This window comes from Eptesicus fuscus, chromosome 16, assembly GCF_027574615.1.
Source record: "Eptesicus fuscus isolate TK198812 chromosome 16, DD_ASM_mEF_20220401, whole genome shotgun sequence".
NCBI lineage: Eukaryota > Metazoa > Chordata > Mammalia > Chiroptera > Vespertilionidae > Eptesicus > Eptesicus fuscus.
In genome coordinates, this window is record NC_072488.1 from 53,974,055 (window position 1) to 53,991,307 (window position 17,253).

Below are 17,253 nucleotides of genomic sequence, written 5' to 3' on the forward strand. Positions count from 1 at the left end.
CCTGAAAATAATCCAGATCTCCAATAAGAGAACTGTCACACACAAAAATTATGATAAACTCATAAATTACTTTTTATGAAACCATTATCAATATTTTAACAATATTTAAATTAGTTAGGAAAACAGTTCCTATATTTTACCTTTGAATGCTCATATTTCCAACTACCTCCCTGACATCTCCACTTGACTCTCACAGGCATCCTAAACACACGACCAAAAGCAAATTCATTTTCTATGCCCCACCCCTATCAAATCTGATTCTCCACACCAGCGATTTTCTTTTTTAAAATGTATTTTTTATTGATTTCAGAGAGGAAGGGTAAGGGAAAGTTAGAAACATTAATGATGAGAGAGAATCACTGATTAGCTGCCTCCTGCACGCCCCCTAGTGGGGATCGAGCCAACAACTGAGGTACGTGCCCTGACCAGGAATTGACCTCCACCTCCTGGTTCATAGGATAACACTCAACCACTGAACAACACTGGCCCGGCACACAAGCGATTTTCAACCGGTGTGCCCCGATAATTTTTAAAACATGCAATACCTGACTATTTAATCAGGGGCACGGACCTATTTTCCCTTTCAGGGGTCCTCAAACTTTTTAAACAGGGGGCCAGTTCACTGTCCCTCAGACCGTTGGAGGGCCTGACTATAGTTTAAAAAAAACTATGAACAAATTCCTATGCACACTGCACATATCTTATTTTGAAGTAAAAAAAACAAAACGGCAAAAACACCCGCATGTGGCCCGCGGGCCGTAGTTTGAGGACGCTTGCAGACTGTCAAATTTTTTTAAAAAATGAGCTGAAACCGGTTTGGCTCAGTGGATGGAGCGTCGGTCTGTGGACTGAAGGGTCCTGGGTTCAATTCTGGTCAAGGGCATGTACTTTGGTTGCAGGCACATCCCCGGTGGGGGGTGTGCAGAAGGCAGCTGGTCAATGTTTCTCTCTCATCGATGTTTCTAGCTCTCTATCCCTCTCCCTTCCTCTCTGTAAAAAATGAATAAAATATATATTTTTAAAAAATGAGCCCTGGCTGGTTTGGCTCAGTGAATAGAATGCCGGCATGCAAGTCCTGGGTGCAATTCCAGTCAAGGGTAATGCCTGGGTTGCATGCTTGATCCCCAGTAGGGGGCGTGCAGGAGGCAGCCAATCAATGATTCTCATCATTGATGTTTCTATCTCTCCATCCCTCTCCCTTCCTCTCTGAAATCAAAAATTATTTTTTTAAATAATAAGTCTAAATAATGAAAATAGCCAACACAACAATAGCCATCTGGTATGAGTTAATCAAAATTATAACTATTTTTTGTCATATCAGCAAAAGGTATGTTTTTTGGTGTGCCACAGAATTTTACTAATTAGTTTATGCATGCTATGAAAAAGGTTGAAAATCACTGCACCACACCTTCTTCACCATCACCCCTCCCCCCTATGCAATCCATTTTTAAGGCCTGTTGATATTATTAACTCCTAAATTTATCTTTCTTTTAATATACACTGAATGGCCAGATTATTATGATCTCTGAACGCATAATAATCTGACCACTCAGTGTATATCCTATATAATAAAAGGCTAATATGCAAATTGTCCCCTAGACCAGGAGTTCGATCAGCAGGCAGGCCAGCCAACCGCCCATGTGCCCTCCCCCTGGCCAGGCTGACCAGACTCCACCCATGCATGAATTCATGCACCGGGCCTCATATATATATCCTATCTAATAAAAGAGAAGCATGCAAATTGACTGTACCTCCGCTACACCCACATGCCACGCCCACCAGCCAAACAGGAGCGAGTATGCAAATTAACCCAACCAAGATGGCGGTGGCCACAGAGCTGGAGCAAGCAGGAGGCTTGGGTAGCCTCCAGTGATGGAGGAAGCCAAGCTTCCCACCACTCTGACCTGCCCTGGCCTCCACTCAAGGCTATAAAGTTTCAATTAGAGTAGATAAATAAATCCCAGATACCAGGGCCTCCACTTGGGTCGCCGGGGGGCATGGCCAGCCTGCAAACCACCACAGGCCCCTCGCCCAGGCCGTCCCACACCCCAAGAGAACCCCCACCCTGATCCAGGACACCCTTCAGGACAAACCAGCCGGTCCCCAGCTGTGCACCAGGCCTCTATCCTAGCTAATAAAAGAGTAATATGCAAATTGACCATCACTCCAACACAGGCCTCTACCCTATCTAATAAAAGAGTAATATGCAAATTAACCATCACTCCAACACACAAGATGACTGCCCCCATGTGGTCAAAGATGGCTGCCACAAGATGGCCAGCAGGGGAGGGCAGTTGGGAGGGACCAGGCCTACAAGGGAGAGCAGTTGGGGGTGATCAATCCTGCAGAGAAGGGCAGTTGGGGGGGACCAGGCCTGCAGGAAAGGGCAGTTAGGGGTGACCAGGCCTTCAGGGGAGGGAAGTTTGGGGGGATCCAGGCCTGCAGGAGAGGTGTGTTGGAGGGGGGGACCAGACCAGCAGGGGAGAGCAGTTAGGGGCGATGAGGCTGGCAGGGGAGGGCAGTTAGGGGTGACCGGGTTGGCAGGGGAGGGCTTTTGGAGGGGACCAGGTCGGCAGGGGAGAGCAGTTAGGGGGTGATCAGGCTGGCAGGCAGAAGTGATTAGGGGCAATCAGGAAGCCAGACAGGCGAGCAGTTGGGAGCCAGCAGTCCTGCATTTTGAGAGGGATGTCCAACTGCTCATTTAGGAATGTCTGACTGCCCTAAACGGGCAGTCAGACATTCCTCGAGGGGTCCCAGATTGGAGAGGGTGCAGGCTGGGCTGAGGGACACACACACCCCGCACACGAATTTTGTGCACCAGGCCTCTAGTATCTATATATACACGCTGAGTGGCCAGATTATATGCGTTCAGAAATCATAATAATCTGGCCACTCAGTGTATATTTTTACTGATTTCAGAGAGGAAGGGAGAGGGAGCAAGAGGGATTAGAAACATCAATTATGAGAATCATTGATGGGCTGCCTCCTGCATGCCCCCTACTGGAAACCAAGCCTGCAATTTGGGCATGTGTCCTGACTGGGAATGGAACCGTGACCTTTGGTTCATAGGTCGACGTTCAACCACTGAGCCACATTAGACGGGCTCCAAAATTTATCTAAGTCCTACCATTTCTCACCATTCTTACTGTCTCTATGCTAATCCTATTTGGACTACTGTAACAATCTCCTAATTCATTAACTCATAAATCTATTCTTCTCCCTCCACCCCAGATTTATCTTCACAAATTTCCAATTTGGAGCCCTGGCTGGGTGGCTCAGTTGGTTGTAGCACTGCCCCATACACCAAGGGGTTGCAGGTTTAATTCCCAGTCAGGGCATATAACCTAGGTTTCAGATGTCTCTCTCTCTCTCTCTCTCTCTCTCTCTCTCTCTCTCTCTCGCTCTCGCTCTCACTCTCACTCTCGCTCTCTCTCTCTCCCTCCCTTCCAGTCTCTCTAAAATTAATAAAAACATATCCTTGGGTGAGAATTTTTTTTTAAATTTTCACCTAGGATTATATCTTTTTCCTATTTAAACCTCTTTGATGGCTTCTCATTACTATTAAGATAAAATGTACAACCTGGGCATGGCTCACAATCTGTAGGATTTGGACCCTTCTTTCCTTTCCTGCCTAGTAATGTGGACACAGGATCAGGCTTAATAGTTTGCCTTTCCTGCCGAAACCGGTTTGGCTCAGTGGATAGAGCGTCGGCCTGCGGACTCAAAGGTCCCGGGTTCGATTCCGGTCAGGGGCATGTACCTTGGTTGCGGGCACATCCCCAGTGGGGGGTGTGCAGGAGGCAGCTGGTCAATGTTTCTCTCTCATCGATGTTTCTAACTCTCTATCCCTCTCTCTTCCTCTCTGTAAAAAATCAATAAAATATATTTTAAAAATAATAATAATTTGCCTTTCCTTTCCCTGAGCATACCCCTACTAAACCACTATCATCATCATATCTAATAATAGACAAATATGCAAATTGACCATACCTCCGACACACCCACAAGCCACGCCCACCATCCAATCAGAGCGAGCATGCAAATTAACCCAAACCAAGATGGCTACAGCCACAGAGAGCAAGGTTTCCTAGGTAACAGAGGAAGCCAAGCTTTCCGCCTGCCCTTGCCAGGCCTAAGCCTCCACTCAAGCTACAAAGTTTCAATTATAGAAGGTAAACAAATTCAAACAAATGGCAGCAGAATGGAGCTTAAGAGAGCAGGCCGGGGTTGCCGCCGGCAACAGGGGAAGCAAAGCTTTCCACATACCCTGGCTGGGCCCACCCGCTTAAGGCAACAAAGTTTCAATTATAACCCCAATACAAATGGCTGCCGGCCTCGGAGGGAGCCGAAGGCTTGGCTCCGCTCCAGGCTACAAAGTTTCAATTGTAGAAGGAAAATAAATTCTAGATACCAGGGCCTCTGCTTGGGTTGCCAGGGGGTGTGGCTGGCCTGAAAACCACCATAAGCCCCTCGCTCAGGCCGCCCCACACCCCAAGGGAACCCCACCTGATCTGGGACGCCCTTCAGGGCAAACCAGCTGGCCCCCACCCCTGTACCAGGCCTCTATCCTATCTAATAAAAGAGTAATATGCAAATTGATCATCACTGCAACACACAATATAGATGCCCCCATGTGGTCAAAGATCCTGCCCCTATGTGGACACAAGATGGCCACCACAAGAGGGCCAGCAGGAGAGGGCAGTTGGGAGGCACCCGGCCTGCAAGGGAGGGTAGTTGAGAGGGACCAAGCCTGCAAAGGAGGGCAGTTGGAGGTGATCAGCCCTGTAGGAGAGGGCAGTTAGGGGTGACCAGGCTGGCAGAGGAGGGAAGTTGGGGGCAAACAGGCTGGCAGCAGAGTGGTTAAGGGGTGATCAGGCTGGCAGGCAGAAGCGTTTAGGGGCAATCAGGAAGGCAGACAGGCAAGCAGTTGGGAGCCAGCAGTCCTGGATTGTGAGAGGGATGTCCGATTGCCCGTTTAGGCCCGATCCCAGTCGGACATCTCTCGAGGGGTCCCAGATTGGAGAGGGTACAGGCTGGGCTGAGGGACAACCCCCCTCCATGCACGAATTTCATGCACCAGGCCTCTAGTTCTTTAATATTAGGCCAATATTTATGGGAGTTGGAGAGAATTTTCTTTTAGATACAAATTCATTTACCAATTCCCTTCCTCTTGCCAAAGCAGGGTCAGGGTTCTGAAATAATTCAGTAATAGATTTCTCGCTTCTCTCTGATCCTCATTCTCACCTCAGTAATGAGGGTGTATATATGCGAGATTTTCTTACAACAGAGAAATGTTGAGAAGCACTATTAAGGTGTTTTTAAACAACTATACTTATGCCATGTACAGAATTACAATGAACTAAAACTGCATGCAATGTAACCCAAATATTGTACTCAGCAGACTACAGAGGAGCGCTATTGCCCTGGCAGCTGCAGTCCCTTTCGGTGGGATTATATTGCAGTCTGAGTTAACTGGCATATTTTCTGATGCACTTTTGTGTCCCATAAAGATTTATGTTCTGGACAGCTCCCAGGTCATTGACTCTTTAACCTGACTCTCCCCTGCCCTTCTTTTTGTTCTTTGTTATCTGACAATCCTATCCTCATCTTTAGATTTACACAAAACATCAGCTTCTCACCAGCCTGCAGGCCTTGGCACATCCTGTACACTCAGCCAGGAAAGCATCCCCTCCTCCTCCCTCAACCTCACCTGGGAAACGCCTACACACTTAGGTCCTCAACTCAAAGGTCTTTCTCAACAGAGTTCAGTTTCTGTACTTTATTCCTTTGAACACACACTCATTTGTGTAAGTATCTGATTAATATTCGTGAGTCCTCTAGATTACATGTTCCATTAAGTTAGGGCCTGTCATTTTTTTAAAATCACTGCCTGTCTACAAAGCACCTAGCCTGGCCAATGTGCATAAAATGATTTCAAGCAAGTAATGTATAAACGGAACAGTTATTATAAACAGTGGGATACAACACTATTTACCCAATGATTATAATTTGGGAGACAATGAATATGCATAGAAAAAAGACCAAGAAATTACATTTAAGAAGGGGAAAATAAGTACATTTGTATTTATGTTTTTTTTTAAAATACATTTTTTATTGATTTTTTTTTTTACAGAGAGGGAGAGGGATAGAGTTGGAAATACTGAAACAACGATCAGTTGCCTCTGCACGCCCCCTACTGGGGATTATTCCTGCAACCAAGGTACGAGCCCTTGACCAGAATAGAACCTGGGACCCTTCCGTCTGCAGGTGGACGTTCTATCCACTGAGCCAAACCAGTTAGGGCTGTATTTACGGTTTTTTAAAAACACACACAAGCCCTAACCGGTTTGGCTCAGTGGATAGAGCTTTGGCCTGTGGACTGAAGGGTCCTGGTGGGTTCGATTCCAGTCAACAGCATGTACCTTGGTTGTGGGCACATCCCCAGTAGTGGGTGTGCAGGAGGCAGCTGGTTGATATTTCTCTCTCATTGATGTTTCTGGCTCTCTAGCCCTCTCCCTCCCTCTCTGTAAAAAAAAAAAAAAAAAAAAAAAAAAAAAAAAAAATCAATAAAATATATTTCAAAAAAAGACAAGAGATACAACTCTCAAAAAAACATACACACACAAAAATTGGAAACAATAAACTAATGTAAGTGGTACCCTGTGGAGGGGTAGTTTTCTAACGTATGCTATTTTTTAGAAATCCCATTTTGACTTTTTATGTCATTAGAATGTATTACCTAATCAAAAAATGTTAAATGTTTGCAAGACATAAAACAAACTAAAATATAAATAGTGATATCTCGGAATTGTGGGGCAAAGATTTTGCTTTCTACTTCTACAGGATCGCTACATTTTCTACAGTTTACATGAATAGCTTTTATGGTCAGGAAAAGGATGCATTTAGGAAAGGCCTTTGGCGACTTTAGGGCAGTTTCCCGGAGCTGGGGCAGAGGGGAGCTGCGAGGCCAAGGTGACGGGATGGCTCTGCTTGGGTGGGAGAGACCTGAGGCCGGCACGTCTGTGCGCTGCGGGGAAGAACCATGAGAAAGGGAGACGTTAAAAAGGCGACCGGAGCATGGGGCGGGGCCCTGCCCGGGCGGCGTCACTCCCGTGGGACCGTCCACAGGCCGGCTCCCGCTCAGCCTGTATTGTCTCGGAAGCACGATGGGAAAGAAGGAAAGGGGAGTGACGTTGGATTGCGGTTGCTACGGAGCAAAGAAATCAGGCAAAGGTGGACGCACCCTCCATAGGGACCGTAGGGTGCCGCCAATGAGAAGAGCTGCACAGCGGGGAGGAAGCGCCACACCTCCCGACCTTTTCCCCAGACCCGCCCCTTCGCGGCGGCGCGGCGGGAGACGCGCGCAGGAAGGGGCGGGGCTATGAGTAAGGCGCCCGTGCGCGATCTCGCGAGAGCAGCAGACGACGGAAGTACAGTCTGCAGGATGCGGTTCCTGGTTGCGTTGGTCCTACTGGTGGTTGCAGCGGCGGGTAAGACCCCTGCCCCAAGAAAACCCTACTCTCGCCCAACAGGCCCGTCATCCTCACCGTGGCCGGTTGCCTTCTGAGCTTGCTTCGTCCCTGCCCGACTCACCCCTCCCCTCGCCATCACCCCCACCCCCGCCACCGTTTGCCGTTTGCCCCAGTCTCTTCCAGCTCTGAAATATCCTTAATCCTTTATCTCGGCCTGCCTCTTTTCTTTCCTTCTCTTCTCTTCTCTTCTCTTCTCTTCTCTCTTCTCTTCTCTTCTCTTCTCTTCTCTTCTCTTCTCTTCTCTTCTCTTCATTTCTTTCCCCTTCCCTCCCCTTCCCTCTTCCCTTTCTTCCCCTCTTCCCCTCTTCCTTTCCTTCTTTCTTTTCGTTGACTTCAGAGAGGAAGGGAGGGAGAGAGAGAGAAACATCAATTGTGAGAGAGAATCATTGATAGGCTGCCTCCTGCACACCCCTTGCTGGGGATCAAGCTGAAACCAGGAATGAGCTCTGACGGGGAATGGACCCCTGACCGCCTGGTTCATAGGTCCACGCTCAATCACTGACCCACACGGGCGGCCACGGCCTGCCTCTCTTGAGGGCCAACTGGTTTCTCTCTTTCAGAAACTGAGGAGCCCACCTCCCTTCCGTCACCTAATCTGAAGAAAGTAAAGACTGAAGAAAGAGTCTCCAACCAGCACTCTTCCAGCCTTCTGCCTCAGAATGATCCACAGGCTCCGAAAGAGCTCATGGCTGTCAGCTCTGCTGTGTCAAACCCGCAGCCACAGTCCACAGGAGACAACTCCAACCAGTCAGATAGCGACCACCCGTCCACAGAAAACAGTCCTAGCAAGTTGAATAAGGAGCACCAGTCCATGGCAAACAGACCTGACAAGTCAGATAAGGACCACCACTCCACAGAAAACAGTCCTGGCAAATCAGATAAGGAGCACCAGTCCACAGAAAACAGCCATGGAAAGTCAGATAAGGAGCACCAGTCCACGGAAAACAGTCCTGGCGAGTCGGATAAGGACCACCAGTCCACGGAAAACAGCCATGGAAAGTCAGATAAGGACCACAAGTCCACGGAAAACAGTCCTGGCGAGTCGGATAAGGAGCACCAGTCCACGGAAAACAGTCCTGGCGAGTCGGATAAGGACCACAAGTCCATGAAAAACAGTCCTGGCAAGTCGGATAAGGAGCACCAGTCCACGGAAAACAGTCCTGGTGAGTCGGATAAGGAGCACAAGTCCATGGAAAACAGTCCTGGTGAGTCGGATAAGGAGCACCAGTCCACGGAAAACAGTCCTGGCAAGTCGGATAAGGAGCACCAGTCCACGGAAAACAGTCCTGGTGAGTCGGATAAGGAGCACCAGTCCACGGAAAACAGTCCTGGTGAGTCGGATAAGGACCACAAGTCCATGGAAAACAGTCCTGGTGAGTCGGATAAGGACCACAAGTCCATGGAAAACAGTCCTGACAAGGAGCACCAGTCCACGGAAAACAGTCCTGGCGAGTCAGATAAGGAGCACCAGTCCACGGAAAACAGTCCTGGTGAGTCGGATAAGGAGCACCAGTCCACGGAAAACAGTCCTGGTGAGTCGGATAAGGACCACAAGTCCACGGAAAACAGTCCTGGTGAGTCGGATAAGGACCACAAGTCCATGGAAAACAGTCCTGACAAGGAGCACCAGTCCACGGAAAACAGTCCTGGCGAGTCAGATAAGGAGCACCAGTCCACGGAAAACAGTCCTGGTGAGTCGGATAAGGAGCACCAGTCCACGGAAAACAGCCCTGACAAGTCAGACAAGGAGCACCTGGCCACAGAAGACAGTTCTGGCAAGTTAGATTGGGAGCAGCAGTCCACGAAAGACAGTTCTGAACCTGAAGGGGATTCTCCACCCAAAGAAGAGAAGGAAATGCCTGGCCCTGCCTCTGGAGAGAACCTTGAAGGGACACTTTGGGATTCCATAAATAGGAAGAAGGATGACCTTTATAAGGACAATCTTGGAAGTGCGGAGAGCAGTCACTTCTTTGCATATCTGGTGACTGCAGCCATTCTTGTTGCTGTTCTCTATATTGCTTATCACAACAAGCGGAAGGTAAGTCAACAGTTACCTTAAGAGGAATGGGATGTCTTTCACCCTGAAAGCTTGGTGAATGGGCCAGTATTCATCACTTACCTGCCTGTGAGCACTGGGTATTTTATGACATGCCAGGTGTTTTTCCCCAGAACCTGCTAGGGCTCTACTCTTGTTTTATAAATCATTTGTTTTCATGACTGTTTCCTCTGAGTGCTCTCTGCTGCTGTATTAGGTGCCAAGTTAGGATGTTATTACTATCTGACCTGCTTTGGGGTCTCTTGTAATCTTGAACTTAGATCCTTCACAGCCTCAGAGAACCTGAGTACCTGACAGTTTGTAAGTAGTTACAGCACTTATCTTCCTGTTTCTATTTTCAGTGCATCATTTCTAGCTTCCTTTGCTAAGTTTTTGTCTTCCCCCTACAGTGGCAGAAAGAAGGGTTACATAATCTTTGACATCAACAGCAGAGAGCCCAGGGATTATCTTTGTAGTCATTGAATTTCTGATTAGAAGAAAGAACAGAAATTGCATAGATATACTCATCTTTTATTTCTTTAGCAAGGTTTGGTGTGAAGTAGTATCTGTGTCACTTAGCAATTACTCCAATGACTAAATAATTGCATTTCATTTTTTAAAAATATATTTTATTGATTTTTTTTACAGAGAGGAAGGGAGAGGGATAGAGAGCTCGAAACATTGATGAGAGAGAAACATCGGTCAGCTGCCTCCTGCACATCTCCTACTGGGGATGTGCCTGCAACCAAGGTACATGCCCTTGACTGGAATCAAACCTGGGACCTTTCAGTCCACAGGTTGACCCTCTATCCACTGAGCCAAACTGGCTAGGGCAATAATTGCATTTCTTATTGAACTCTAACAATTTATTAGTTTCTGTAGCCTGGTCAAAATTGTAGAGTTCAATTCATGATGGCCATAAGGCCTGTGGCTATAAGAAATGAGGGACTCATTTAGTTAAAATGGTGCATGCCTTATTCTACATCCAACATCATGGAGAGTAACCTTAGGCATGAAATGATTGTAAAGTTAAGATGAGGCAAAGTGTGGAGTGAAAGAGTGCATTTGCAGAAAAGAATAATTGCTTAAGGTTTGTTTGTTTTATTTAAAAAAAAAAGAAAAGAAAAGAAATGTCTTAGCCTACAGCTCTCCAGGGAGGAGTTGTCAGATCTTTGAGTATTCTTGAGTAAATTAGCAAACTCTGACAAACTAGAACCCAGAACAGCTTTCCTCCCTCTGTCCTTGCTGATTTAGCAGTATACAGGATTGTAATGGAACTAAGCCCTGTTCTTAAAATTGTTATAATTTAAACTAGGGGCCCAGTGCATGAATTCATGCACCTTGAAAGGAACTATGGGCTGCAAGGCTGCGGTGGGCACAGGGGCGGGTCTTGTCCCATCCTCCACGCCCCTGCCCGACCCCTTCCACCATGGCCCGCCTCCCTCTCCCATCCCCTGTCTTGCGGGTAGCCCCGTTCCCGCACTCCCATGTGCTGATGGCGCCGGCCCCGCTTGCACCTGCTGAAGGCGCAGAGCCATAGGAGCTGGCGCCAGCAGCGGGTGCGAACAGTGGCTCTTGGCCCTGATTGCCCCTAAGGGCTTCTCCACCTTTCTCCTGCTCCTGAGTGATTGGGACTGACGCCCGGGCGCTGGCAGTGGGTGTGAGCGGTGGCTCTGGCGCCAGCTGCAGATGTGAGCTGGGCCGGCGCCGGCAGCAGGTGCGTGCGCCGGGTGGGACCATGGTGTGCAGGAGCAAAGAATTTTCAGTAACCACCAGAGGCTCGCCTTGGTGACAGCAACCAGTGCCCCACCTTGCTCTGGCACCCCCGCTCACCTGCTCCACCATCCTGCCTCAGCTGATGCCCGCCATGTTCCGTGCTCTGCCGCCTGCTGCTGACGCCCACCATGTTCTGCGCATGCCCCTGGTGGTCAGCGCACATCATAGTGACCGGTTGTTGGGTTATTTGGTTGTTCCACCGTTTGGTCTATCTGCATATTAGGGTTTTATATATATAGATAGGCCTCTTTATGGGTGTACTGCTCTTTTTACTGTCAGGGTTATGAACAAATGTACTACCAGGTGATTATCTCTGATTTCAGAAACTGAAATAAGTCATTATAGAGTCAGTCGTTAATCATTTTCTTTTTCCTTTCCCCAGATTATTGCTTTTGCCCTGGAAGGAAAAAAATCCAAACTTACTCGGCGACCAAAGGCCAGTGACTACCAGCTTTTGGACCAGAAGGTAAGGAAGGAAAACCCAGGTCCAGGGGAGGGCTGTGCAGTCTCAGCTGGGCACAGCAGTGGGCTCGCACTGGGCTCAGATGCAGCAGCTGGTTCTGGGGGTGCTGCCACCATCACCCCTGCCCTTTTCAGATCACTAAGTAGAGACATCATGTATATATGTCTACAGTGTTAGAGCGGAAGAGACCTTTACGTATGTTACAACAGCTCCCTCCCTTGACAGATGAGTAAACTCAGGCCCAGAAGTCATGATCCCCCCCACCCCTCACTTAAATTCCCACCTCAAGTACGTGGCAAAATCAAGACCTGATGGGAACGCCCTAGGCTTCAATCTGTGCTTTTTCCAGCACCTCACAAATTTTCATAGGCATTGTGATAGAAAGCAAAATCTGATTCACTAGCTGGGGGGTGGAGCCTGTGCTTCTGCATTTCTAGGAGGTGCCTAGGTGATGCCAAATGCTGCTGGAACCACATGTTAGGGAGCAAAGCTCTAGATTACACTCCCTAGAAATAAACGAGTTCAGAAACATAGGCCTCCAACTTCCCAGATCAGCCCTGCTAAGCATTGTTGACTAGATTTCCTGAATGCAGCCAACCCATGCCTCTGCCAGAAAGCAAAGCCCTCCTTCCACCCCACAGCAGCAGGAGCTGGGTAAGGTTCTCCCCAAAGGCAGCCTGTCTGAGCTTAGTGTACTCCCACGGCCTTGTTGCCAGCATGCACCCGTCTGCAGCTCAGCAAGGGCGTGGGTGAAGAGTTGCTGGCTGCCCAACTGGGAGTTCTTCCCAGACTCCTACAGGGAACACAGTTCATGTGTACAGCTCATACCAGCTACAGAATAGGCCACTCAGCTCAAAACATCTTGCTGACTGGCCCAATGGATCAGTTTCATGGTATAACCCTGGCCAAGTGCCTTTCCAGATAATTGATTTTAAGCATTGTCATCCCTATTCATTATCTTTTTCTGATTTAAAAAATGCACATGTAAACAATTCAGAATACAGAATGGTACAAAGCAGAAGCCAAGCTTCCCATATTCCCTCCACTAAGTGTGGATCTGTCTAGTGTATGGGTTTTTTTTAGCTGCTGTTATTTTTTAAAATGTATTTTTATTGATTTCAGAGAGGAAGGGAGAGGGGGAGAGAGAGAAACATCAATGATGAGAGAGAATCATTGATCTGCTGCCTCCTGCATGCCCCCTGCTGGGGATGGAGCCCATAACCCAGGCATGTGCCCTGGCTGGGAATTGAACCATGACCTCCTGGTTCATAGGTCAATGCCCATGCTGGCTGGGCATCTAGTGTATGTTTTATTTCAAACTGAATTTTTTTTTTTTTTTTTTTTTTTTATATATTTTATTGATTTTTTACAGAGAGGAAGGGAGAGAGATAGAGAGTTAGAAACATCGATGAGAGAGATACATCGATCAGCTACCTCCTGCACAGCCCCCACTGGGGTTGTGCCCGAAACCAAGGTACATGCCCTTGACCGGAATCGAACCCGGGACCTTTCAGTCCGCAGGCCAATGCTCTATCCACTGAGCCAAACCGGTTTCGGCCAAACTGAATTTTTAAATAATTTATGTGCTCTTATTTTATCAATTACTATTTGTATGGTGGAGGGTAAGTTTGTCTTAATTCTGGATTTTTTTTTTCTTTGAGCTGCAACTCTTATGAAGATCTTTTTTATCTCCAAAATCATAGCAGTAAGATATTCCTCTGGAAGAAGATGAACGTCACCAATGCATTGTATTACTCTCATTTCAGATTTGATCTTTCTGTTTTTGAGAACCTCATCGTCCCTGCTGATTTGTTTCTAAATCAAGATAAATGAAGATAAAAGTACTGTGAACTAAGAGATACCCTCTAGGGTTTGGTGGCAAGTCCGGGCTGGCAGAGATCGGGGGTGGGGAGCATGGCTTTGGTTTTTGCACCTGCACTTTAGTGACCCTGTACCCCTTTGTTCCCGTTATTTACGCTGGTGTCTTCCATCCTTTCCCCCTGTGAGTATGAGTATAAGGATCAAGCAGGTGGGAACCCAGTTTTGGCCAAATGGAGGTCCCAGCCCCTGACAGGGCCTCGGCTCTATAGTGAAATAACCCCTAGAAAGTAGCATTGCACTCGCCACTATTTATTTTTGCAGACCTAGGAGAAAACTCAGCTGCTTGAGGTACTTTCCACCAGGGTCTCTTACTCTGGGGGGATGTGCCCTACAAGGTGAATGCTGATGGGCAAAGAGCTACATTAAACACAATTCTTTTCAAATGCTTCAGTAGCAAACCAAAACAATAGCTTAAAAAAATGCTTTACTGCCTGCAGGTTCAACCTGTCCAGCACATTTTCATATTATGTAAGACAAAGTGAATCAGCTTCCATTTGGTTGGTACTGAGTATAAAACTGAACTTGGGGCTTCTGGGAGTTAGAGCTATAAAGCCACTGTTCCCATTGCAGATTTTTAGAAATAAAGTTGTGATTGTTGAAGCACTGTTTTTTCTTATAACCATAACAGGAACTTTTTGAAATAGAGTAAGTTCATGTGCAAGAAACAAATAGGGTTTTGGTTTGGGTCTGCGTTTTTTTCTTTTTTTTTTAATATATATTTTATTGATTTTTTACAGAGAGGAAGAGAGAGGGATAGAGAGTTAGAAACATCGATGAGAGAGAAACATCGATCAGCTGCCTCTTGCACACCCCCTACTGGGGATGTGCTCGCAACCAAGGTACATGCCCTTGACCGGAATCGAACCTGGGACCCTTGAGTCCGCAGGCCAACGCTCTATCCACTGAGCCAAACCGGTTTTTGGCATCTGCGTTTTTTTCAAAGAACTTTTATGAAATAGGTTTCCCACAAACTCTATTTTGCCTTTGTTGCCTAAAACAGACAAAATAGACATACTTAGAAACTAACCAGGCTTTTTCTTTTACCTTAACCTTAATAATGGTCCTCTCATCTATATAATGAAAGCCTAAGTGACCATTATGGTGGAATGACCAGAACGACCGGTCAATATGATGTACATTGACCACCAGGGGGCAGACGCTCAACGCAGGAGCTGCCCCCTGGTAGTCTGTGCACTCCCACAGAGGGAGCACCGCTCAGCCAGAAGCCAGGTTCACAGATGGCGAGCACAGTGGTGGTGGTGGTGGTGGTGGGAGCCTCTCCCACCTCCATGGCAGCACTAAGAAGCAGCAAGCTGAGCGGTAAGGAGTGAGAGGTCTCGGACTGGGAGAGGGCACCGACCAGGCTGAGGGACCCCCGCCCCCCAGTGCACGAATTTCTTGCGCTGGGCCTCTAGTCTAATATAAAATGCTAAGTAAAGGTAGTTAGTAAAAATTATTCTATCCCATGGGAGGGGTTACTAACATTTAAGAAATTCAGAGTTCCCCTGGGGTAACTGAGGGTAGTGTCTTAGGTCACACTGTTTGAAGTTTTATGTAGATCTAGTCATGCTATCCTATTGTAGAGAGCCTAAAGAGTTGTTTCTGCAAAGGAAAAACTGAAATAGAATAACTGATCTCAAGAAATACAAAGAATGTGGAAAGTGAGGGGAGTATGATGAATTCTGTGCTATTGAAGAAGCAAGCCTAAAGAAGGGACCACGTGTTCGTCATTATCATCCACCTTGCTTAGAACAACAGTTCATGGCTTTGAGTTGAGATTTTTCATTCATTGCAGAACCTGTTTGTGGAGATAAAGAATGAATGAATGTTGTTCTTGTCATCATTTCTTTACTTGTGCACCAGTCTTATAATACTTTTCCTCCAATCTGAGGAATCTTCTATCAGGCTCCCCTAGCATTCCCTAAAATCATGGTTATTGTATTCCCTTTTCTGTCTCCCCTGTCCCTGCTTTCCTCCTCTAATGTTTTCTATATCTGCCTGTCTACACTAACACTTTTCTCCAACCTTCATGCTTATAAAAAAAACCCAAACCCCCATCCATCCTGTTTGTTATTCACTCTGCTGTTCAACCTCTTTAGTAAGTGTTGCTTCCATTACTTTGTCATTCACTCTCTTCATAACCTTTACAAGCTCACTTTGGTCCCTGTCTTTCTACTAAGTGTTGTTCCATAGTTTCAGATCATCAAATCCAATGGCTTGTTCTCAAAACTTAGTCTTGATCTTGATAGAATTGGACACTGTTGACCATCCAAATAGAAATTCCCCTATTTTGGTTTCTTTGACAAAGTGTCCTGATGTCAAGAACTCTTTTGTCACCCTAGCCGGTTTGAGTCAGTGGATAGAGCGTCACCCCTCGGACTGAAGGGTCCCGGGTTTGATTCTGGTCAAGGGTACATAGCTCAGTTGCCAGCTCAATCCCTAGCCCTGGGCGGGCCATGTGTGGGAAGCAACCAATTGATATGTCTCATCAATGTTTCTTTCTCTGTCTCCCCCTCCTTTCCAGTCTCTAAAAATCAGTGGACAAATATCCTCAGGTGAGGATTAACAACAACAAATTTTTAAACAAACAAAAAAGAACTCCTTTGTCTCCTCAGAAGTTCATTCATTCTTCATCCTCTGAGTGAGTGACTCCCAGGTCTTTATCCTTGGCATAGTTCCCAAGGAAACAGTCCTTTTGTGTGCTATTTCAGCATGGTTGTCCTAAAAATTCTAAAACTGAATGTTTTCTACTGATTAAACTGTCCCTTTCAACTGCCCAGTTTCTTTAATCCTCTCGATTCCAAACTGCAAACTTTACCATTTTTATCTCTTGTCACAAAAGTCCTATGCTTTTTTTTAAAAAAAATGTCTCAAGCTGCCATCTTTCTTTCCATTTTCCTTGCTTCCCTGTCCCACACCCATTTCACCTCTCTCCCAGATCTTTTTCAGGGCCACCTTTATTGGTTTTCCTGTCCATCTTCTCTTGTGTGCATAGAGACCAGAGTGACCTTTCTAAAACACTTGCCCTGATCTGAAGCTTCCGTCTGTGTCCCTCATGGCTTAGAGGCAAGTTTATAGGCTCTTTATGAGTCTGAGAAATATCATTTCTTGTGGTGAGAGTATAGAATTTAAGTTTCACTTTAAAAATTGCGCTAAAGGAAATCTCTCACACCAAAGGAAAACTTGTTTTCTGGGCAATTGTCTTTTTGAAGATTACTTGAAGCATGTTTTCTTAGAGATTCTTTGGATGAAGGCAAGCTGGCTGAGGCATCTCTCAAGCCCGGGCGGGGGGTGGGGGGTGGGGGGGGAGTTACAGGGAGCCAAGAGGGGCACCCCTCTAGGCAGCTGTGTGCTTCCTTTCCTACCCCCAGCCTTTGGTTGAAGGGTGATTTCTATTTAGAGGAATCTATGCTTCAGTTGTGGATGTAATAGAGGAACTTGTTTTCCTGATGATTACTGAGTAGAATATTTAAAGAGTCCATTTCTGGACTTTGAGGGAGTGAAAGGCCAGTCTTTAAATTATTTTTGAGAGGAAAGGAGAGAGATTGTGAGAACATCAATTTGTT

The 17,253-nt window shown here is 46.7% G+C and overlaps 1 protein-coding gene across 1 annotated transcript; it reads left to right on the plus strand.

Annotated features, from left to right (window-relative positions):
* The first annotated feature begins 7,381 nt into the window (after positions 1–7,381).
* TGOLN2 (trans-golgi network protein 2) lies at positions 7,382–14,287 on the plus strand. Its single transcript, XM_054728428.1, has 4 exons — positions 7,382–7,490; positions 8,093–9,570; positions 11,726–11,809; positions 13,573–14,287. Exons 1-4 carry the CDS (start codon positions 7,382–7,384, stop codon positions 13,576–13,578), a joined length of 1,677 nt encoding a protein of 558 aa, XP_054584403.1. The 3' UTR covers positions 13,579–14,287.
* Positions 14,288–17,253: the final 2,966 nt, after the last annotated feature.